At 41.7% G+C, this 25123-nt stretch overlaps 2 protein-coding genes across 2 annotated transcripts; both read left to right on the top strand.

The window, feature by feature from the left end:
• Positions 1-832: 832 nt before the first annotated feature.
• LOC139463451 (ankyrin repeat and SOCS box protein 3-like) lies at positions 833-6240 on the top strand. The gene is made up of 2 exons (XM_071244717.1): positions 833-1060; positions 2706-6240. Exon 2 carries the CDS (start codon positions 3368-3370, stop codon positions 4568-4570), a length of 1203 nt encoding a protein of 400 aa, XP_071100818.1. The 5' UTR covers positions 833-1060; positions 2706-3367; the 3' UTR covers positions 4571-6240.
• A 10299-nt stretch (positions 6241-16539) lies between these two features.
• LOC139463600 (salivary glue protein Sgs-3-like) lies at positions 16540-24023 on the top strand. The gene is made up of 6 exons (XM_071244872.1): positions 16540-16633; positions 17354-17395; positions 18449-18490; positions 19552-19593; positions 20663-20704; positions 22760-24023. The coding sequence occupies exons 1-6, from the start codon at positions 16540-16542 to the stop codon at positions 23821-23823; spliced, it is 1326 nt and encodes a 441-aa protein (XP_071100973.1). The 3' UTR covers positions 23824-24023.
• Positions 24024-25123: the final 1100 nt, after the last annotated feature.

Genomic DNA, 25123 nt, shown 5'->3' with positions numbered 1-25123 from the left:
AAACCCGAAGTGATGCAGATCTTTGATGTTTGCCGCTTTGCTGGAACTAACGACAGCGGGTAGGGTGCTGACAAACCCAGAAACATAATCGGGGCGATCGATTGAACCGTTATCCGAACCCACAATAACCCACAATTACCGGTTTCTGACACCGCTATGGGACGCAACTCTGCACGGCGAATTACCACACACACGCACACACACACACACACACACACACTGACACACACACTGACACACACACTCACACACACACTCTCACACACACACACACACACACACACACACACACACACACACACACACACACATATACATATACATACATAATCCAGTCCCGAGATGTGTCACCAACAACAAACTGCTACATATTAAAAATATCAACATACCAATGTCTTGATATATAAGGCCCCAACGACGACAGCTGCATATAGGTAAAGTCACATAAGTAATGTATTGTAGAAAATAGCGAGTGCTCCTACATCTGACACTCAAAATAAAAGTATAAAAGTAACCCTGTATTTCGAGGCAAATGTAATACTATTCACGTGACAGTTGATGACACATACACACGCGCATGCACGTACGTACACACATATATATATATATATATATATATATATATATATATATATGCGCCAGTGTTGTATGTTTCATACAAACATGGTTAGAATTAAATATGAATACCTATCAGTTTCAAACCAAGTGGTTCGTTAAGATCGCTAACAGTGGAAACATTGCTAAAGGGACGTAACTCCAACCATTCGCGCTGTTTCGTAACCGATGCACTTCAAGTTGACTTATTGCGTCAGATACGGGAACACCTACCTTTCGATCGCTGGATCCATAGCGGATCAGTCTGCTTAAATGATAATAGTGTAAGAGAGGTCCTATTCTGTGACCGTGTGTGAAAACTTATAAAAGCTTATAGATTAGATTGACACACATAAATACGCGGATATTTTATGGCAACTTTTTTTAGAAAAAGGTGGACGGAGTTACTTCCCTTGCGCTATTGATTACCAAGCAGCCACCAGTTGGGGCGAGACACAAAGACAAGGTACAGAGTAACTGTTTATAATTTTACTTTTTAATTCATTTGACAGCTATGTAAGATGTTAAAGGTTAGTGACCAGCATATGATTAATGGAAAACGAAACAGGGTGAATTAGATCAGTTCATTCATCGCAATAAATATATTCTAAATTTAGACGATACGTAATATGAGTCACAACTTCTGTTTTGTTATGTCAAGCTTTGGTATCACAAGTGGCAAAATATCCCACGAACTTTGTCTTATTGGTTTTATAAATGAATATGTGAACCTGGGTATTGGTATGTATGTCTGCGAGGAACAGAAATGCGGTCATTGGGTCATTGACCCAGTTAAGGAAAGGATTTTACTGCTGGTTCTATCAATAGTGCTGGTAATATACCGATATCTAAGGGACCTATCATTTAACATTCTGGACAGAATAATTTTTCGGGCACTGCTTCTAATTTCTCTTTTTAAAAAGGGGGAGGCAACAATATCTTTAGAACCGACAAAACAGTTTTTTGTCAAGACATCCAGTGAACACTTATAGGTTTGTTTTTTTGTAAAACTCGAGGCAGAAAATCACAATGGGAATATGAACCGGTCCCTTGTAATTGTACCACAGTTTATTCAGTCCGTGACGTCGTCTGTCTCAGAGTACCTGACCTAAATATTTTCCCTTCCGCCCAGGCCTTACAAAATGCGATAGCCTTAAACGAATCAAGTCTAGATTGTCCAGATGTTCTGAAACTCAGTGGGGCTCCTTTTCATCTTAAATGTAGTCACACATATATATTCTCAGAGCGTTAGTCTAAGAGTGACGTTGTGACTGTATCTGACACACAAACTGTGCAGATACATATTTTTCTTCTTACGATTTCCTCCCAAATAGTTAATAGTTGTTTATCTCTGATACATCAAAACATCACTCGGCTCCAAACTACCAACTCAAAATATAGAAGAAAAAAAATATGTATATTTGATGCCCGACTCGGCAATATTCCGGGTACATGATGACGGTAAGTAAATAATCGAGTCTAGACCAAAAATTCCAGTGATTGACATCATGAGTATCTATCCACTCAAATGGGATACAGTGACATGCAATCAACCATGACACTAAGCCTGACCACCCGATCCAATTAGCAACATTTTACCACAAGCAATGGTTGTTATGGATCTATTTAGTCTTATCCATAATGCCCACAGGTGAATAGTGAGTGGGTGAGTATGTGAGGTTTTACGCCCATTTTAGCAATAGTCCAGCAATACCACGGCGAGGCACACCAGAAATGGACTTCCCACATTGTACTCATGCGGGAATCGAACCTGGGTCTTTGGCATGACGAGTGGACGCTTTAACCAATACACTACCCCCACCGCCCCAATGGATGAAAAAGAGTACATTAAAGGATCTATTTCACAAATTGTTTGTTGGAGCATGCCAATAAAGATGTTCCTAAAATACTGTATTGAAATTCACTTAACCATTTACTTAATTACTCTTTATGAAATTCATCCAACGATACACAAATAGTGTTTCATTCTCAATTGCATTTTTTAAAAGCTGTCGTTTGTGTTAACCTGGATTCAGTCACGAACGTCACGCGTCCGCTATAATATATACCTGACATTAAAGATAATGCTATGATTATTAATTATATTTCAGGAACATGTCTAGCATCTAGATTGTTCAGCATCAGCATCCACAGTCACAGTAACCCGTACTTTGTACCACCGTCCAACAGCCGGGGCATACTTACTAGTATTCATGAACGTGCGTGATCCAGTTTTACAACTCTGCGACAGCCGGTTGCATGGACTTTCCCCAGAAACAAAGAGCTGTGAAAAAATAAGGATTATGAGCCGTGACCTATGGCAAGTAACGGGATCAATCGTGTCCAGTTGTTTAAAAAACAACAGGTTTCCATTATGATGTGTTTTTGCCAAACTGTCAAGTTAAAAACACCGATGACGCTTTCAAAGGAGATGATACACCTGACCGTCAAGGATGTGTTACAGACTTATCGTAAGATGTAAATTGGGCTCGAACAGTCAATACTCACCGGAAACCTGAACTATTTTCTATATGGAATGCAAGAAGTGGCATGTGGTTGTAACAGAATGGATTTATATGTGTGATATATTAAATTTCAGAAGCGATTATACACGTACTCCACAACGCGAAGGTGATATTCAATGATGTTTAGGGTCTCCGCTGATGGTGTTGATCGAATAGATGACTTTGGGAACTGTAAGCCATCATCAGCCGTGTATCTGAGTATATGCTAAGCTGACAAATGTACATATAACTTAGTAAGTGTTGTTGCCATGGATACTTCGGAGGGTGCCAAATCAGGGGTACAAATGGAGAGAAATGTTCGAAATCTTTCACCAGGATGTCCTGACCAACATCACAACCCTGTTCAGTTTCCAGACACAGAACCATGCCAAGAAAACAGATGCCATGCACGCGACAATGAAATGAAGCCAACCAAACCTAGCCTAGACGAATGGAACGAGTTGACCAAATTCATAAGAAACAATAACCTTGAAAACGTAAGGCTTTGGTTCGAGTCTCGGGGTTTAGGTTCAAACGCCAAAGACCTCTGGAACATCAATTCCCATTGGCCTCTTCAGACTGCTGCGGAAACTGGATGTGTTGCCATTCTGGATGCTCTACTTGAGTACGGGTTCGATGCTTCAGGGCCCTTCTTTGGGAACGGTCTGGTTCAGTGTGCTTCAACTAATGGCCACGTTGAAATGATCAGAAGATTGAGTCAGCTTGGCCTTCCATTAACTTCCAACGAAGACTATGGGTTCACGCATTTACACTACGCCGCTAAGAGCAGTGGTGATAATTCCCGCGCGATCCAGTATTTGAAGCAAAGAGGGATTGACCCCAACTCTAAGAACTGGTTCGGTGAGACTGCGCTACATGTAGCTTCCGGTGAAGGATCGATCCATAACGTGCATGCTTTGATAGAGGCTGGAGCGTCTGTGAACATTAGAACCACAAGAGGGATATCTCCTTTGTACAGGGCAATAAACAGAGATGGCGAGGTTCTGGATCATGTGGAGACGCTTCTTGAAGCTGGTGCTGTTTCCCTCTGGACACCAAGCAAATATTGCGAGTTCCATGCAGCCAGTAAAGTTAAGAACCTGTCTGTGATTTCGTTACTTGTGTCTATGAACTTCTATATGACAGGCGAGGGTTGTGGCTGGGAGGACAGTCCCTTGTATAACCTTGCCATGTTGACCAACTCAGCCAGAGAGCACGCCATTGATATCACGATCAGGGGTGGTTATGATATCAAGCCCGATTTGGCATGGATACTGGACGATAGACACTATCCTGCATTCGTTGAGAAGGAAGCCCTCAGAAAGCAGTTGATGTTTTATGCAACTAACCCAATGACTCTTGTTCAGATGAGTTGTGTGGTGATACGGAAGGTGTTGGGTCCATCATTGCCAGCCACGTTGCCGTCCCTGCCTTTACCAGAAAGACTGAGAGATTGTGTAAGAATCCGTTGATGTCATGCATGGCAATGGTGTCTTCGTCAAGTGAGTGAGTGAGTGAGTGAGTGAGTTAATGAGTGAGTTGTGTTTAACCCAGTGAGAGCCCAATGTGATGTAGGTTTTACTACTTTGGTGTTTGTTTGTTTAACGGCGCACTCAGCAATAGTCCAGCTATATGGCGGTAGAATGTAAATACTAGTAATCGAGTCTGGGCCAGACAATCCGGTGATTGAAACCGAGCATTGACCTACGCAAATGGGATAAGTGGCATCAGCCAAGTCAGCGAGCTTGACCACCCGATCCCGTTAGTCGACTCTTAGGTTTCTGGGCTGCTGAAGACCAATTCTAACACGGATGGGACCATGGGATTCCCACGGGCTTGTCAACCCAAGGATCATAATCAGGGCGAATTGCAGCGCCTTGGACGATTTGACCATCCGCTCCCGTTGGATTTCCAAAGAACATTGTCTAGGCATACTTTAACCTCATTTATGTGACCGGATATTCCACAGGTCTCGACCGAAGTGCCATATCATTCATCAAACTCGTATCTTTCCATAATCCATTAAAGTGTCCATGATAACGAGTAAGGGAGGTGTTGGTGAGGAGCCCGGTATGTACTTTGTCTCCTTGAACATGTGAACATGTTCATCGAGTATAATTTGTAAAATAATGATTGACAAGGTAATCTTGATTTATTGTACGGAACAAACCATTTCTAAGAACGCAAGACCATTTCGTCCGTTGTAGGTAGTTCATATGCATCTGTTAAATGTCTTTTTTTATTTCATATTATCAGTTATTCAAAGCAAAGGTCTTGTTTACTTTTATGTTACTTCTGACATATCAGCGGACACGTGTATATTTATTACGCCTCCGAATAAGTGCCATCTGATACAGTGCCATATGTACAGTCGAACCTCACTTATCCGTACACTTGCATTTTTTCAAATATTGTCCGGATAAACGAGTTTCCGGACATCTGATTCCCTTGTTAACTGACCAATAACTTCCCTACCCAAATTCTACCGAGGTATGTGTGAGTGAGTGAGTGAGTGAGAGAGTATGGTTTTACGCCGCTTTTAGAAATATTCCAGCAATATCACGGCGGGGGACACCAGAAATGAGCGGCTTCACACGTTGTACCCATGTCGGGAATCGAACCCGGGTCTTCGGCGTGACGAGCGAACGCTTTAACCACTGGGCTAACCGATCGCCCCCCTACGTAATAAAACTTATCAGATGAATAAAGCGTTCAATAACCATAAGCAATCTCGTCTCAAGGCAGAATCCATTGTACGATTCCGACTAATGCTATATCATAGGACCCGTGGAGATCCGGGGTGGAATAGGTCTTGAGCAACCCATGCTTGCCGTAAAAGGCGACAATTGTCACGTGAATAGTATTACATTTGCCTCGAAATACAGGGTTACTTTTATATTTTTATTTTGAGTGTCAGGTGTAGGAGCACTCGCTATTTTCTACTATACATTACTTATGTGACTTTACCTATATGCAGCTGTCGTCGTTGGGGCCTTATTTATGAAGACATTGGTGTGTTGTTATTTTTAATATGTAGCAGTTTGTTGTTAGTGACACACCTCGGGACTGGATTATGTATGCGAATGCGATGAGAATAAAGAAAAAACATTGTGTGTGATATAAGTGTAATTTTATTTGCTTGAGAAAGAGAGGGGGGTGTGTGGGGGTGGGGGGTAATGAAACATCGTTAGGGAACATCCATTTGTTTTCTTGGAGAGTATTAATGAGAATTATGCCCCAAATGAATAGTTTGTTGGCAGTGGTATTTAAATGAATGGTTGGTTTAGCGGAAATTACCAGAACGTCAGTATATTGTGTTAAAAGTGAACATTATTATATTGTATGATCTTTCTTAGTAAATAAATAGTTTGTCGGATGCTTCGGGGAAACACAGATGCTCCCTTATCTAAATGTCACCTTTTAGGGTCATGAGAGAAAAAAAATTCGCCACAATAAAAGCATTTGATAAATATCACACATACGTATACAAATTTAAAAAGTAGTGTTAATCCATTGATTCATCTTTTCATACAATATACACATGAATTACGCACACTCGAACACTATACACATTACAAGCAAACCGATGTTAATGCACACATACATATATAGATACCAGTCGAAAAAAGTAACTTGCCTTCATATAAAGTTCAATGAAAGTAAATTTGTTCTGAAATAAAATAATGCATCTTTACATCAATACATATTCATGAGGACATCTGGACTCTAAGGGAGTCGGTCACCATCAGCATGTGCATGTTCATGCACAGCGCACAATTTGGACGTTTGTGTTTGTTGAGATCGAACATGATACTCACACACGTTGACTGTTTGTTTTTTTAATGTGAACTGCACAAAATGGTTGTTTAGTTATCCAGTGTTCATAAAAAGAGCACTTTTATTTAGACGTAAAAAACGGAATCGATAGCAAACTGCCACATAAACAGCTCGGACAATTCCTGGGTTGAGACCATCAGTGGCAGATGCGTACGAAACCGGTTGAGGGGGAACAACATCCGGCCCGGAAGTACAGCATCAAGCCCAATTTTGCTTCCAAATCATGCACGCCAAGCTCATCTTCCCGAGGCAAGGGAGTTAACTGACAATAAATTCCAGTTTCCATCCTTGCCGAACTAGGCTGGTATTATGAAGTTACATTTTGGCTGGACTAACGAGTCTATGCATAGTCCAATCAAAATCGCGCAACGAAATCGAAATCCGGTCAGTGAACTGTCTTGCAGATTTCGGTCGATTGCAGGATTTGCAAAGCATGTGCACCGCTAACTCGTAGTCAAAAGATAATTTCCAAACCTTTTCATGTTTTTAATAAGTGTGCTCGCGCGATTTGATGCTCTTCGCGATGTAAGACCCGTTTTATCACAATATAGATCTTGATTATCGATCAGATCGTCTTGACTGTGCGCCGCCATTTTGTTTGAAACAAATGCAAGAGATGGAATCTGATTGGTCCATAGGAGATGCTCAGAAGGGACATTACTAATAATAGCCACTGGTTGCGCTACGATCGAGCCCAGGAATTCCAGCCTAGTTCGGCAAGGGTGGAAACTGGACTTTTAAAGTCAGTTATATAACTCTCCTGCCCTGGGAAGATGCGCGAAGCTTTGTGTAGACTGCATCTGAGGTGACTGTGAAAGTATACTATACTAGATGAGTATTATAATACGTATAGTGAGGTGGCTTAGCGCCAGATTTTGCCTTTACTGTTACCCGGTGGAGGAAAACACCAAACTAAGCATGTTTGAGTGTGTTTGTTTGTTGTTTAACGCCGAACGCAGCAATAATCCAGCTATATGACTGCGGTCTGTAAATAATCGAGTCTGGACCAGACAATCCAGTGATTGACACCACGAGCACGACCCACGTATTTGGGATACGATGACATCCATCAACCAAGTCAGCGAGATTGACCACCCGATCCCGTTAGTCGCCTCCTACGGCAGGCATAGTCGCTTTTTACGGCAAGCATGGGTTGCTGAAGACCTATTCTACCCCGGATCTTCACGGATCATCTTTGCATGTGAATGCATTCTATCATTTTAAGAAGTTTTAGGATAGTAGCCAGAAAATCCAATATGGCCGACAAACTGTTATTGCTTTAAAACTGTATTTTTTAAAATTATTTTTATTATTTCATGTCATATATTAAATTAACGTTGTTTTTTTCTGTTCTTTAACGTACATATGATATCTGTACTGTATTGTGCGCGTGAAACATAAACTGTCCCCTGGAAGGTGTAGTGCTTCCCGCCTGCTTGAGAAAGAACTTGCTCATAGTTTGGGTCCTTGATAACACTGACCACAATCTGGTTCTGTGAACTCATTTCATGGAACTGGCATAAGCGTATTTCAGTTTCCTACCTAGACAAATTTTGGTGAACCCACACCATATTCACCTTCATCAGTTTCCAGGCATTCTCTCAAAGACATTTATGCCTACGTTCCATTTGTGGCACTGAAGGCAAATACTATGAATGTACCTAGATCTACATGGTGCTTCACTAGAGCTGCTTATTCGAGGCCCAGTCTCAGGAAAAGAACTGGATTGAGCATGCACTGTCTCTTAGACAAGGCAAATCTGTAGGTCGAGGATGCTGTTGAGTGTTCAACGCTTCCATTCATCCTCCTCTGGATGATCCACCATCGTTACTCTTTTATGACAAAGCTGCCACAACAGCCATGGTTAAGTATGGGATGAATGTGATTAGACAGGCTACGGAGTACTTGACCCTGGGCAGATGACTTTTAAATGCCTTGGTCAGCTCTTGCTTGTGAAGGAAAGACGCCCTTGCTGCTTATAACTACATGGCTTTAGATCGGTAAATCATAAAATATACGTCATGTCGTCTGCACATTACTTGCCATTATACAAAATATATTGAGACGTCAAAGTTTTGATCAAATGTAATATGGGTTTATGCCAAAAGGCTTTTAGGTTAAATCGGTAACTAAATGATATTCACTTTACCACGAAGCTATTCTGAAAGAATGATCTTATTTGAAAAAAGGCATCAGACGCCCAGGATATTTCCGGTAGGTCTGTTTGTGTGACACAAAACGTCGTCGCATGACCCCAATATATGTAAATAAATAATGAATCAAGATTGAAGTAAACACGAGACGTTTATATGAGCGTCGTTGAAAGATTACCCCGCCAGCGCGGTGTGTTGTGAAGGCGTCCAACCGCGCCGCGCCATCAATGTAGTTAATGGTCTAAGGGAGATAATCTTGTTATGATATGCTAATAATAAATAAGAGTAACGTCCCTTATATTGTGCTGATTGCATGGAGTTAGTGAATAGGGTTTAACGCCGCTTTTAACATGGTTCCATTTGTATCGTGTGTGGGAGGAAAGCCCAAAGTGATGCAGGTCTCAGACGTTTACCACTTCGGTGAAACCCACGAACATGGGTATGGTGCTGACAAACCTAGAAACATAATCGCGGCGAACCGGGATTCGAACCCACAATCGTAGGTTTCTGGCGTACCCAAGGGACGCAACTCTGCACAGCGAATCTCGGCGCCTTAGACGGCTGGATCCCCCCGTGCCCCTCTGACCTCTAACACGGTTGCCATGACTACCTATCGTTAAAAATTGTGAACGAATTGGAACTGTAATTCTGGTGCATTGTTATATACAAGTTATTTTCATGTACAAGACATTAAGGAGTGATTCTTTGACCACAACACTGATAATTATGGAATACTGTAAGGGACATTTTGGCCAAATCTCGCGATCTCGCATTCTCGTTTTGGGCATATTTAGCTCGTTTCCAAAGGTCGAGGTCTCGAGAATGTCCCTTACGGTATTCCATAGATAATCTAGGCTTTGGTTTGTCCTATTTTAGACCGATCGGTATGCTGACGAGTCCTCTTGCATGCTAGGGAATAGGACGGGTGGTAACAAATGCATTGACTGTTTGCATAGTCTCTGATGTTTATGTATGTTTGTGTCGGTATCCACAATATCTATCACGTTAGTAGTGCCCCATAACCGGTCTGTATAAGTTAACTGGGAATATTATATTGATGGATGGGTATTTCACATACGCGTATTTAATTGAAAATGTTTGTAGTTGATCATAAAATAAAACATCAAAGATTCTTTAACACGGACATGTTACAATCAGAAAGACGTAAATCTTACCATGTATTTTATGTACATTGTACTGAGTGGATTTTTTAGCTATGGAAACAAGTAATTTTGAAACGGCATGGCAAGCAGTACTTATCACGGTAACAAATTCGATTTTTTCGCTTCAGAAAAAAATACAAAAATCATGGGTTTATCGAATGATGTGAAAAGTTACTTTAAAAATCCATATGTGTTCTGCGCCGTGACAAAGGCATGCTTGGATTTATTGACGAAACATTCTCAATCGATGACAGGTGAATATTGAACTGAATTATGATCGATTATGTGCGGAACCTCATGTATGAAACTTACAGAAAAGAATGTTTATACAATCAGCCTCAATCTGTTATTTGGTGACGGCAACGAAATCACAAAACTAGTATACAAACCAGCACGTGATGAACGCCAGTTTTTCCGGGTGCACGATTTCAGTTTAGTAGTATCTTCAAAGTTCGCAAGGATCGGGACGACGTGTTATTGTGGATGCCAAAGAATTTGACCCCAGAAAGTCAAACTAGATTTATTTTTGTCTACCGTTCTCTAAAACTTCGTTCGAATAAGCTTTCGTCGAATTTCAAGGACAGATGTTTTAACCAGTTTCAATAATTCCACAAACGTCAAGTCATCTGAAACTGAGGCCATGGTCCGTGTTTTGACGTTGATGATGATGATGATGATGATGATGATGTTCCTGAAGCAGACTAGAGGTACATGTTCACTATCATTTATAGGCAAACGACTTGACAATAGACAAAATATTTTTTGTTATTATCATTGGTGATTTATCTACCGATATCTTTCTATTTCGTATAAGTATTGAACACAAGAGAAGTTAAAGAACCCCCAGTTTGTTCAAAAGACGAGTTAATGTCATCGCTAGAGGGTCAAACAATACCTTTCAATAAATACTTACTTTTTATTCACGGCAGCGGCCTTGAAAACAATCGATCAGGCCAGACAATCCGATGACATTGAAAGGACGTGGTCTGAAAAGGGACTTTTGTCCCACTGGAAACGTAAAAGGTTTAAGATTCGTAATATTCTTTACTACTGACTGATGCAGAATTAAATACAGTATTTCTGATTTAACAAAATGCAATCGTGAAAAGCCACTATGTAAATATGTTTTGAATAAACCGTTTTAAAATACGTTTTGTGATATTTTCAGCCGGTGGAACAATGATGCCGATAGGCAGTTCGGACAATACAGGTAGGTGGACAAACTCTTTTGCAGGTGAGGTGAGGGAAGGTGAGGTGGGTTAGGGTGAGGTGAGGCGGGGAAGGGTGGGGTGAGGTGAGATGCTGTGGGATTTTAGGGGAAATAAGGTTTGAGCAAATTGTCTGTCCGAGAAACTTACTGTGTACATCAAATTTAGCATTTAGTATTTACCGATATTACACAGAGACAAGGACACTATTGAGAATAGTTAATTTCCCTGCCTACATTATACTACAGCACCACTGTTGTTTTGCAGAGAACGAAGTGAAGGCCCTATTTTGGATGCTCGCTCAAAAACTGGTAGCTAAATTTCATGCCTACATTATATTCAACGTCTATGTAGTTATCATGTGGTTTGCTGAACGTCACTTAACATTAAACCTGAAACAGGATTGACAAACAGAGTGAGTGTGACTGAGTTTGGTTTAACGCCGCTTTTAACAGTATTCCAGTTATATCGCGGCGTGTCAGCTTAATGTGGGAGGAAAGCCCGAAGTGATGCAGGTCTCAGACGTTTACCACTTCGGTGAAACCCACGAGTACGGGTATGGTGCTGACAAAGCTAGAAACATAATCGGGGCGAACCGGGAGTCGAACCCACTATGATACTGGCGTGCCCAAGGGACGCAACTCTGCACAGCGAATCGCGGCACCTTAGGCGACTGGGCCACCTGTGCCCCCAGACAAACACAAGTAGGGAGACAATAAATCAAGGTATGTACCGAAGGATCCTCTGATTTGGTAACATATGACGTCCGATTTTAAGGTTTTGACGGTTGATAACACAATTTGATATTGAGCAACATTTAGGCGTGGGCAAGCTTATTTTGTGTCAGAGATAGACACGTGTACGAGTGAAACTAGTGATCCAGTTCCAATATGGATTCCTCCCAATGGTGACCGAGATGACCTGAGGTGAACCGAGTGCAAAATGGCCTCCCTTCCTTGCTGTGCTGCGCCAATTATCAATCGATTCTAACATGAGATGGCATTCGTCAAACAGCGGGGTCATGTGAAGTAAATATAAAGCAAAAGAAACCCACCGCCTTTCACATCTAGACGCAAACATAAACCACTTTGACAATTCTGCCCATGAGCGGCCGTTAAATTCAAAAGTTGATATAAAATACTACCAGAATCAGAGTTGACCTAGTGTTTAAGGAGACACAATATGTAATAAGATAACCAAATGCATTGAAATATTGTTAATTATTGAATTAACTATTCGGTAATTCCTCAATGGAAATTAACCCTATCCTGCAATTTGATTGGCTGAATAATAAATGACATTATAGATTGGCTGAGAAGTTACGACGGCAGTACTTTTCCTTCATTCTCAAATCGACAACCGGCAAAACGACCACTGTGCATATGGCCATGACCAGACTTTAACATGACATCAAAACAGGTGTCGTACTTAAAGGCCGGTCTCCCATCTGGCCTCATCTTTCCAGTTTCCTCATCAGTCCAGTTTCCACCCTTATCGAACAAGGCTGGAATTCCTCGGCTCGATCGTAGCGCCACTAGTGGTTATTACAAGTTATGTCCCTTCTTAGCCTCTCCTATGGACCAATCAGATTCCATCACTTGCTTCTGTTTCAAACACAATGGCGGCGCCCAGTCAAGACGGTCTGATCGATAATAAAGATTCATATTGTGATAAAACGGGTCTTACATCGCGAAGTGCATCAAATCACGCAAGCTCCTTGATTAAAAACATGAAAAGGTTTGGAAACTGTCTCTTGACAACAAGTTGGCGGTGCACATGCTTTGTAAATCCTGCAATCGACCGAAATCTGCACAACAGTTTACGAACTGGATTTCGATTTCGTTGCGCGATTTTGATTGGACTATACATAGACTCGTTAGTCCAGCCTAAATGTAACTCCAAGTTCGTCAAGTGTGGAAACTGGACTTTGATTGTCAGTTAACTCTCTTGCCTCGGGAAGATGATCTGGCCTCTGCCTTTTGGGAGAACTGGGTGAAGCTAATGAGTGTGAATACAATCATTTATTCCCCTGTTTTATGTGTTATTGTCCAATATAAGACATCTACGCGATAAATTGCAAAGACCAATGAAGACGCAAGCGTGGTTTATTTCACGATAAAACATGATTCTATCATGACGTTGGTCGTTGTTTATCGTACAATAATTAAATATTGTGTTCATTGAATTTCCTGCATCCTGGTGTGCTGAATTGGTCACGTGTTATTGCATTCATTTCCCAATGAATCACTCTCCTACCCAGAGTTCCATACGACCAGCATAGTACCTTTGCAACTGGCTAGTGCCATGTGACGATTCGTCACATCTTGCACAGTCCATTTAAGATATTGCATATGTTTTTCACCTGTTTCAGTTTTGACAAGTCTCAATATCTAGATAAACATATGTCATAGAAAGGTAAACTTTCATTGAGAAATATCCTAAATCGTCAAAAACTATTTCTATTTGCGTAGTTATCCTTTGTTTACATTGGTTGTACGGCTCCACGTGCTGTCATCGAAACCCTACGGGGAGCGAGCGATACGGTCACTTTGATGTGTCAATATGTATTGTCATGCAACTCACTGTCGCAGGTGTAGTAGCATTTGTATATAATTATGCAAAACAAGATGTAAAGCGCCCCTAAGTTCCTGCACTAGTCCGTTCTATTCTGCTTTCCGAAAAAGCGCGTATGTTTACAAACAAGGGAAAAGTCAGGTCACGTGATATGCAAATTAGTCTGTGGCAGTGGTGTTATGTTTTGTCACCACGGCGCCGGAGTGTGCCAATGAATGTAAAAACTTAAGCCACGCCCACCGGAGACGGACTACTTTTATTACTGCGGAATGTCGGGGAATCACAATATTACAGTCGAGGGAATTCCCTTTCTGCTCGAGTATCGTCATGCACAGGGCATTGAGCGAAATTCATGCATATTCATTGTCCAAACAACCCTTTGAGACCGAAGGCCGAGAGGGAATGAAACAGCCAACGTGCAGGCTCGCTCACCTGTTTGTTTCCGCTCGCCTGGTTTCTACAAATTTCATGTCTTCGGGTTTCATTTCTAACCCGCATTTTTCCAACTGTGTGTTCCCGTTCTCAGGGACTAATGTTTGAATCTGGCAGTATTTGACCACGTCATTTAAAACAGCCGCCTTCTCCCGGACATATTGGTTATGGATCGTTACAGTCTGACTGTTGCATTTATTCCAGCTTCTGGCCTTGATTGACAGGTCCTCTACACATTGTCTTGATCCTGCTCTCCGTTGACTGGCTACTGACTTTGTAGGCGTATCAAGTTATGTGCATAAATTAAACAATCACCTGATTCCTGTCACGGCACAGTATTATTACAACACCTTGAATTTTTATCAATGTCGTCATTTTTTGTCTGCTTTTTTATGCAACTCTTTTTGGTTAAACTATTGTAGATAAAACATGTTTTCGTTGTCGAATTTAATTATAAGCATTGACTGTGTATTTTTTTCGGTTCATTGAGGTATGAATCGAAAAACCGATGTGCAAACACTGTGAATCCGCGTAGCGGATTCGTACACATATTTGCACATCGGTTTTTCGATTCATACCTCAATGAACCCCAAAAAATACACAGTCAATCCTGAAATAAAACATAGCAGGTAGCATATTCTCCCTGCAGTGTTTTATTGTACGATAAAAGCCCCGAGTGATTTTTGCTCCCTGCATTTTTTTATTGTAAAATACATGACTACCAGTTGTCGTTGATTTCTTAATCATATTATTTTTCTGGTTTGGTTTGTTGTTTAACGCCACACTATATTCCAGTTATATGACGGCGGTCTGTAAAAAATTGAGTCTAGACCAGACAATCCAGTGATTAATATCATGAGCATCGATCCACGCAATTGGGATCGATGACATGAATCAACCAAGTCAGCGAGCCTGACCACCCGATCCCGTTAGTTTACGACAAGCATAGTCGCCTTTTACAGCAAGCTTGGGTTGCTGAAGACCTATTCTACCCCGGAATAATTATATGATATCCATTAAATATGATGAATACTAAGTTTTGTAAGTCATAATATGCCGCGTGATACGGTCCGATCGCAACGAAGTTCTTTCCTCTTCAGTACAACAGAACAAGACCATTTTACCAATAGGGGTGCAGATTTTTGAATTAATTCCCGGAGGCCGTATTGGAAGAGCCTTCTATATTTTTTATAGGTCAACCGGCCACCAGGTCAAATAGAAATCAGGTCAAGAGTTCATGCACCTTAGAAAAAGCTGGGTTTCAGATCGAAAATCAATCTGTGTTTTTTCTTAAGCTCAGATCAGATATGACTCACTGAATCACTGAATCAATATAAACATACTCGTAGGCTTCGGGAGCAGGCCAAGGTGACTTCGTTCGTCCTAAAACCCGTCCAAGGTCACGGCATACAAAAAGCCTAATCCGACTAAGAAGAATTTTCGTAATGACAAGTATAACCCACTGGACACTCGGAATTAGGAGTACATGTATTTGATTTCAATCGTTATTAACGTTAATTTCCCTAGTTATTCACGTTAATCGTACTCGGGACAGATAATCGGTAGTTCCTACCAAAGCTATTCTCTAATGAATACAAATGGGTATTGTGTTCATCTATTTCAGCTGAAGTACCCAATCAGGTGGGGAGTGGCAACGCGGCCCCTCGTAAGTGCAAACATTATTTATTACATATACTAACGGAAAAATGTCAATGTGCTTCATATTAAGTTCAATAAAACTAATTCATTCTTTAAATAAATAATGCAGATTCGTGAAGACATCTCCTTAACTTTAAGGTCGTTATTTACAATTTGCATGCTCATATTCATGCACAGCGTACAATTTGGATGCTTGCGTGTTTGTTGGGGTCATGATACTCACACAAGTGTTTTTTAATGTAAACAACACACAATGATTGTTTAGCTGTCAGGTGCTCATAACTTAGAGCATTTTGGTTAAATTGTCAAAGCCGCTTACCCAATGCCACGGCTTGCTGAAAACAAACGTCTACACGCCATGGGTTTGCTGCAAAAAAAAACACAAATGGCGCGAAACGAAGTTCATGGAAACACAATGATTATCTCATCTCTTTTGGAGACGTTAGCTACAGCAGGGCAACACGAATTGCCACGGACCGGTCGTCCAGGTGTGACGTCACGCCAGCAAGGTAACCATATTCGGTTGGTGCATATAAGGAGTCGACACTGAACTGGTGACGTAACGTCACGTTGCATCAGGATTATGTACGTGTTGTAACTGACGTGTTTAGGCAGCATAACATTGCTGTACTGTATGGCCAGTTTTTTGGAAACGTTAGCTACAGCAGGGCAACACGACTTGCCACGGACCGGTCGTCCAGGTGTGACGTCATGTCAGCACGGTAACCATATTCGGTTGGTGCATATAAGGAGTCGACACTGAACTGGTGACGTAACGTCACGTTGCAGCAGGATTATGTACGTGTTGTAACTGACGTGTTTAGGCAGCATAACATTGCTGTACTGTATGGCCAGCTGTTTTTCCAGATAAATAATGTTTGGGATGAGATAGATCGACGCCTCGACAGGACCAGAAACAGGCGGTAGCAACATCCCCCAATTTGTTTTCAATCATCTGTTGTCTTCAAAGAGCTTGTACTTATTCAAATCCAAAACCCAGATTTCTTCAAACGAAAGTTCATCTTTAAGCCCACTAACATGATTGTTGAGTATTTTGCCCCTTACTTCCTTGGCGTTGACACACAATCAAGACGTCGGATTCCTCAAATATGACATGACGTTACTAACGTTGATACAACTAAGGACAAATAATGGGTAATTCCTCGTATTTTGTAAGCAACTTTCTAATGGATCGTTTCACAAATGGATATTGTGTTCGTATATTTCAGCTGAAGTACCCGATGAGGAGAGGAATAGCGATACGGACCCACGTAAGTGCAAACATTATTTATTACATATACTAACGGAAAAATGTCAATGTGCTTCATATTAAGTACAATAAACTTAATTCATTCTTTAAATAAATAATGCATCTTTCAATGCAGATTCATGAAGACATCTCCTAGACTTTAAGGTCGTGATTTACAATTTGCCTGCTCATATTCATGCACAGCGTACAATTTGGATGCTTGCGTGTTTGTATGGCGCATGCTACACCCACACGTGTTTTTTTTAATGTAAACAACACACAATGATTGTTTAGCTGTCAGGTGCTCATAACTATTAGAGCATTTTTGTTTAACCATCAAAGCCGCTTACCCAATGCCACGGCTTGCTGAAAACAAACGTCTACACGCCATGGGTTTGCTGCAAAAACACAAATGACACGAAACGAAGTTCATGGAAACACAATCTCATCTCTTTGGAGACGTTAGCTACAGCAGGGCAACACGACTTGCCACGGACCGGTCGTCCAGGTGTGACGTCACGTCAACAAGGTGACCATATTCGGTTGGTGCATCTACGGAGTCGACACTGAACTGGTGACGTAACGTCACGTTGCAGCAGGATTATGTACGTGTTGTAACTGACGTGTTTAGGCAGCATAACATTGCTTTACTGTATGGCCAGCTGTTTTTCCAGATAAATAATGTTTGGGATGAGATAGATCGACGCCTCGACAGGACCAGAAACAGGCGGTAGCACAACCTCAGTTGGGCCAATCTTAGGAGGACGTTTGGAACAACATCCCCCAATTTGTTTTCAATCATCTGTTGTCTTCAACGAACTTATACTTATTCAAGTCCAAAACCCAGCTTTCTTCAAACGAAAGTTCATCTTTAAGCCCACTAATATGATTGTTGAGTATTTTGCCCCTACTTCCTTGGCGTTGACACACAATCAAGACGTCAGATTCCTCAAATATGACACGACGTTACTAACATTAATACCACTAAGGACAAATAATGGGTAATCCCTCGTATTTTGTAAGCTACTCTCTAATGGATCGTTTCACAAATGGATATTGTGTTCGTATATTTCAGCTGAAGTACCCGATGAGGAGAAAAATAGCGATACGGACCCACGTAAGTGCAAACATTATTTATTACATATACTAACGGAAAAATGTCAATGTGCTCCATATTAAGTACAATAAAATTAATTCATTCTTTAAATAAATAATGCATATTTCAATGCAGTCATGAAGACATCTCCTAGACTTTAGGGTCGTTATTTACAATTTGCATGCTCATATTCATGCACAGCGTACAGTTTGGATGCTTGCGTGTTTGTATGGCGCATGCTACACCCACACGTGTTTTTTTTAATGTAAACAACACACAATGATTGTTTAGCTGTCAGGTGCTCATAACTATTAGAGCATTTTTGTTTAACCATCAAAGCCGCTTACCCAATGCCACGGCTTGCTGAAAACAAACGTCTACACGCCATGGTTTGGCTGCAAAAACACAAATGGCACGAAACGAAGTTCATGGAAACACAATCTCATCTCTTTGGAGACGTTAGCTACAGCAGGGCAACACGACTTGCCACGGACCAGTCGTCCAGGTGTGACGTCACGTCAACAAGGTGACCATATTCGGTTGGTGCATCTACGGAGTCGACACTGAACTGGTGACGTAACGTCACGTTGCAGGAGGATTATGTATGTGTTGTAACTGACGTGTTTAGGCAGCATAACATTGCTGTACTGTATGGCCAGCTGTTTTTCCAGATAAATAATGTTTGGGATGACATAGATCGACGCCTTGACAGGACCAGAAACAAGCGGTAGCAACACCTTAGTTGGGCCAATCTTTGGAGGACGTTTGGAACAACATCCCCAAATTTGTTTTCAATCATCTGTTGTCTTCAACGAGATTGTACTTATTCAAGTCCAAAACCCAGATTTCTTCAAACGAAAGTTCATCTTTAAGCCCACTAACATGATTGTTGAGTATCCCCCCCCCCCCCTACTTTCTTGGCGTTGACACACAATTAAGACGTCAGATTCTTCAAATATGACACGACGTTACTAACGTTAATACCACTAAGGACAAATAATGGGTTAATCCTCGTATTTTGTAAGCTATTCTCTAATAATGGATCGTTTCACCTTTATGGATATTGTGTTCGTATATTTCAGCTGAAGTACCCGATGAGGAGAAAAATAGCAACACGGCCCCACGTAAGTGCAAACATTATTTATTACATATACTAACGGAAAAATGTCAATGTGCTCCATATTAAGTACAATAAAATTAATTCATTCTTTAAATAAATAATGCATCTTTCAATGCAGATTCATGAAGACATCTCCTCGACTTTAGGGTCGTTATTTACAATTTGCATGCTCATATTCATGCACAGCGTACAATTTGGATGCTTGCGTGTTTGTATGGCGCATGCTAATCACACAAGTGTTTTTTTAATGTAAACAACACACAATGATTGTTTAGCTGTCAGGTGCTCATAACTTAGAGCATTTTGGTTAAATTGTCAAAGCCGCTTACCCAATGCCACGGCTTGCTGAAAACAAACGTCTACACGCCATGGGTTAGCTGCAAAAACACAAATGGCACGAAACGAAGTGGCCCGACATTTTAATGTTCATGGAAACACAATCTCATCTCTTTTGGAGACGTTAGCTACAGCAGGGCAACACGACTTGCCACGGACCGGTCGTCCAAGTGTGACGTCACGTCAGCAAGGTAACCATATTCGGTTGGTGCATCTACGGAGTCGACACTGAACTGGTGACGTAACGTCACGTTGCAGCAGCATTATATACGTGTTGTAACTGACGTGTTTAGGCAGCATAACATTGCTGCACTGTATGGCCAGCTGTTTTTCCAGATAAATAATTTTTGGGATGAGATAGATCGACGCCTCGACAGGACCAGAAACAGACGGCAGCGCAACCTCACTTGGGCCAATCTTTGGAGGACGTTTGTAACGACATCCCCCAATTTGTTTTCAATCATCTGGTGTCTTCAAAGAGCTTGTACTTATTCAAGTCCAAAACCCAGATTTCTTCAAACGAAAGTTCATCTTTAAGCTCACTAACATGATTGTTGAGTATTTCCCCCCTACTTCCTTGGCGTTGACACACAATCAAGACGTTAGATTCTTCAAATATGACACGACGTTACTTACGTCAATACCACTAAGGACAAATAATGGGTAATTCCTCGTATTTTGTAAGCTACTCTCTAATGGATTGTTTCACAAATGGATATTGTGTTCGTATATTTCAGCTGAAGTACCCGATGAGGTGGGGAGTGGCAACGCGGCCCCACGTAAGTGCAAACATCATTTATTACATATACTAACGGAAAAATGTCAATGTGCTTCATTTTAAGTACAATAAAATTAATTCATTCTTTGAATAAATAATGCATCTTTCAATGCAGATTCATGAAGACATCTCCTCGACTTTAAGGTTGTTATTCACAATTTGCCTGCTCATATTCATGCACAACGTACAATTTGGATGCTTGCGTGTTTGTATGGCGCATGATACTCACACAAGTGTTGTTCTTTTAATGTAAACAACACAATGATTGTTTAGCTGTCAGGTGCTCATAACTAAGAGCATTTTTGTTTAACCGTCAAAGCCGCTTACCCAATGCCACGGCTTGCTGAAAACAAACGTCTACACGCCATGGGTAAGCTGCAAAAACACAAATGGCGCGAAACGAAGTGGCCCGACATTTTAATGTTCATGGAAACACAATCTCATCTCTTTGGAGACGTTAGCTACCACACTCCGACGCAGTGGTGACTCAGCATAACACCACTGTCACAGGCTAATTTGCATATCATGTGACTGGTCTTTTTTCTTGTGTAATCAAACACGCTTTTCAGAAATCAGTATAGAACGGACTAATGCAAGTATTTGGGGGCGCTTTACATATTGTTTTGCATAATTATACAGATACGCTACTACAACTGCGACAGTGAGTTGCATGACAATATATATCTATACATCAAAGTGACCGTATCTCCAGCTCTTCTTTGGGCTTCGATGACAGCACGTGGAGCCGTACAACCAATGTAAACAAAGGATAACTACGCAAAAACAAGTAGATTTTCTCGTATTAGGATACTTTCTTAATGAACCGTTACCATTCTTTGGCATTTGTTTATGAAAATGTGTAGACTTGTCCAACATGAAACGGATGAAAAGCATTATGCAATATCTTGAATGGACTGTTAAAAGATGTGACGAATCGTCACATGGCGCTGGCCTGTGGCAGAGGTACTATGCTGGCTGCCGACCCGCAAGGAACTCTGGGTAGGAGATAGGTTAGCTACAGCAGGGCAACACGACTTGCCACGGACCGGTCGTCCAGGTGTGTCGTCACGTTAACAAGGTAACCATATGCGGTTGGTGCATCTACGGAGTCGACACTAAACTGGTGACGTAACGTCACGTTGCAGCAGCATTATGTACGTGTTGTAACTGACGTGTTTAGGCAGCATAACATTGCTGTACTGTATGGCCGGCTGTTTTTCCAGATAAATAATGTTTGGGATGACATAGATCGACGCCTTGACAGGACCAGAAACAAGCGGTAGCGCAACAGTTGAGCCAATCTTTGGAGGACGTTTGGAACAACATCCCCCAATTTGTTTTCAATCATCTGGTGTCTTCAAAGAGCTTGTACTTATTCAAGTCCAAAACCCAGCTTTCTTCAAACGAAAGTTCATCTTTAAGCCCACTGATATGATTGTTGAGTATTTTGCCCCTACTTCCTTGGCTTTGACACACACTCAAGACGTCAGATTCTTCAAATATGACATGACGGTACTAACGTTAATACCACTAAGAACAAATAATGGGTAATTCCTCGTATTTCGTAAGCTATTCTCTAATGGATCGTTTCACAAATGGATTTCGAAAGCTAATCGTTTCAGAAATAGGTATTGTGATAAATGTTTCAGTTCCTAGAACTTATGCTAAAGTGGGGCGGTTGGGCAACCTAGAGGTTAAATCGTTCGCTCGTCACGCCGATGACCCGGGTACATTGGTACAATGTGTGAAGCAAGTTATATGTATTATATATTATATATATATATATACGTGAGTGATTGAATGAGTGATATGGGTTTAACGCCGCTTTGAAAAGTATTCGAGTTAAATCACGGCGTGTCAGCTTAATGTGGAAAGAAAAGCCTGAAGTGATGCACTTTGGTGAAACCCCCGGTCAACAAGGAACATAGTTAGGACGACCTGGGATTCGAACTCACGACCAAAGACCTTGTGTCTATTTACGTATCAACACACGTCATTTACTGCCTCGGCTTCTGTTGTTGCTGCTGTGAGCCTGTGTATAACATCATTGTTTCAGCTACAACAACACCAAGTAACCCGACTTCAACTTCTACATCGGTTTCAACGTCTACAACGACAAGTGAAGCGACCACTTCAGCGTCTACAACAACTGAGCTGACCACAGCAACGTCTCCGACGACAAATGAACCGACCACTTCAACGTCTACAACAACTGTGCTGACCACAGCAACGTCTCCAGCGACAAATGAACCGACGACTTCAACGCCTACACCAACTGAGCTGACCACAGCAGCGTCTCCGACGACAAATGAACCGACCACTTCAACGTCTACAACAACTGTGCTGACCACAACATCGTCTCCAACGACAAATGAACCGACCACTTTAACGTCTACAACAACTGAGCTGACCACAACAACGTCTCCAACGACAAATGAACAGACCACTTCAACGTCTACAACAACTGTGCTGACCACAGCAACGTCTCCAGCGACAAATGAACCGACGACTTCAACGCCTACACCAACTGAGCTGACCACAGAAACGTCTCCAACGACAAGTGAACCGACGACTTCAACGACTACAACAAGCGAGCTGACCACATTAACGTCTACATCGACATCCATGTTTACAACGACAAGTGCCCCGACTTCAACTTCGACATCGGCTTCGACATCCACAACGACAAGTGCACCGACCACTTCAACGTCCACAATGAATGAACAGACTACTTCAACGTCTACAAGTGAGCCCACTTCTTCAACCTCAACTTCTACATCAACGTCTACAATAGCTCAGCCGTCAAGCTCAACATCATCCTCGACCATAGTAACAACAACAACTACAACAGCGAACTCCAATCTGTCGCCTTACCAGCAAGCAAGGATTGATTTCTTAGTTTCCTGTCGGAACGTCAGTTCCGGTTTCCGCCAGCAGATGGACAGTGTGACCACATTCACGCAGATCTACACACAACAGCTGTCTAGTAGACCAAGTTGCTCTGCCCTGTGTGAAATGATGTCTGAGTGCACCCTGTTCACATACCTGTCGGGTAGCTGTACTATATATGAAGCGAACCCATCAGGAAGTATTATATCTGGAGAGGTTTGGGTGAAATGAGTTTCGTACAACAGCACATACGTGAGTTGCTATCTTCTCACGGAGCACAGGGCACAGGTGTCTAAATCGTGACAATGCTATGCAGTGTTGCCTCCCTTAGTCGTGCCAGGATCCGACGATCGTGCTAAAAATGAAGAACCGTCCTGATTATGAGTGTTTGTGTGTTTCACCATCATTGCATCATATTTAGCTTTTCTCCCACATCAAGTCGACACTCCGTGATATAACTGAAATACTGTCAAAAGGCGACGTTAGACCAAACTCTCACTCACTTGTGAATAAAAAATAATAATTGCATAGTTGGATTCCTTATGTCTACCAACACACGCGCATATCATTTACACACACATACACAGAAAGAGAGGAAGAGAGAGGGGGAGGCACGCAGACACACACAGACACAGCCACACAGACACGTACAGACACATACACAGAGAGAGAGGGAGAGGCACGCAGACACACACAGTTACAGCCACACAGAGACGTACAGACACATACACAGAGAGAGAGAGGGAGAGGCACGCAGACACACAGAGACACCCAAACACATACAGAGAGACACACACACAGAGATACAGACACACAAAGAGACACTATATTCCAGCTATATGACAGCGGCCTGTAAATAATCGAGTCTGGACCAGACAATACAGTGATTAATATCATGAGCATCGATCCACGCAATTGGGATCTATGACATGCATCAACCAAGTCAGCGAGCCTGACCACCCGATCCCGTTAGTCGCCTTTTACGACAAGCATGAAGACCTATTCTACCCCGGACCACACACAGAGACACACACAAAGGGAGACAGATACAGATCTAGACACACCAATACACCCATACACAGAGAGACCAACAGACACAAACACATACACGGGGGAGAGAGAAAGCGACACAGAGAGAGACAAGCAGACACACACAGAGAGACACAGAGACACCCACAAACCCTTACACAAAGACACGCACACTGCGACCCACACATAGACACACTTCCCCCTAAACAGCGCAAGATACACGCATACATCAAAGGAATGCACACAAACTTACACACATCTTTTGTTATTCTTAAGCGCTTTTCTCGAAGCCATTAACGAATTTTCATGTTCCCTTTGACGTAACATGCCATTTTAATTCGGAATCAGGGCTCCTTGTAACAGATAACTGGTTGATTCGTGATGGCGCAATGCTAGAAATTGAGACACAACTTTAAATAGAAAAGGGTTCATCTGATATTCGTTCAGTAAGCAACACAATATAGATTATTAAGAGTTCTTTCTTGTAAAATATCCAAGAAAC

Source organism: Haliotis cracherodii, unplaced genomic scaffold (assembly GCF_022045235.1).
Source record: "Haliotis cracherodii isolate W230 unplaced genomic scaffold, xgHalCrac1.p SCAF_16, whole genome shotgun sequence".
Taxonomy (NCBI): Eukaryota; Metazoa; Mollusca; class Gastropoda; order Lepetellida; family Haliotidae; genus Haliotis; species Haliotis cracherodii.
This window is presented reverse-complemented; position numbering and strand designations above follow the sequence as displayed.

What these genes read in the sequence shown, in the direction of transcription:
- LOC139463600 (XM_071244872.1), top strand. Translation starts at nt 16,540, where the DNA reads ATGATTATCTCATCTCTTTTGGAGACGTTAGCTACAGCAGGGCAACAC. An exon ending in TGTGACGTCACGCCAGCAAG is followed by an intron (nt 16,634 to 17,353) that starts GTAACCATATTC and finishes CGTATATTTCAG; the next exon opens with CTGAAGTACCCGATGAGGAG. An exon ending in GAGTGGCAACGCGGCCCCAC is followed by an intron (nt 20,705 to 22,759) that starts GTAAGTGCAAAC and finishes TCATTGTTTCAG; the next exon opens with CTACAACAACACCAAGTAAC.
- LOC139463451 (XM_071244717.1), top strand. Translation starts at nt 3,368, where the DNA reads ATGGATACTTCGGAGGGTGCCAAATCAGGGGTACAAATGGAGAGAAAT.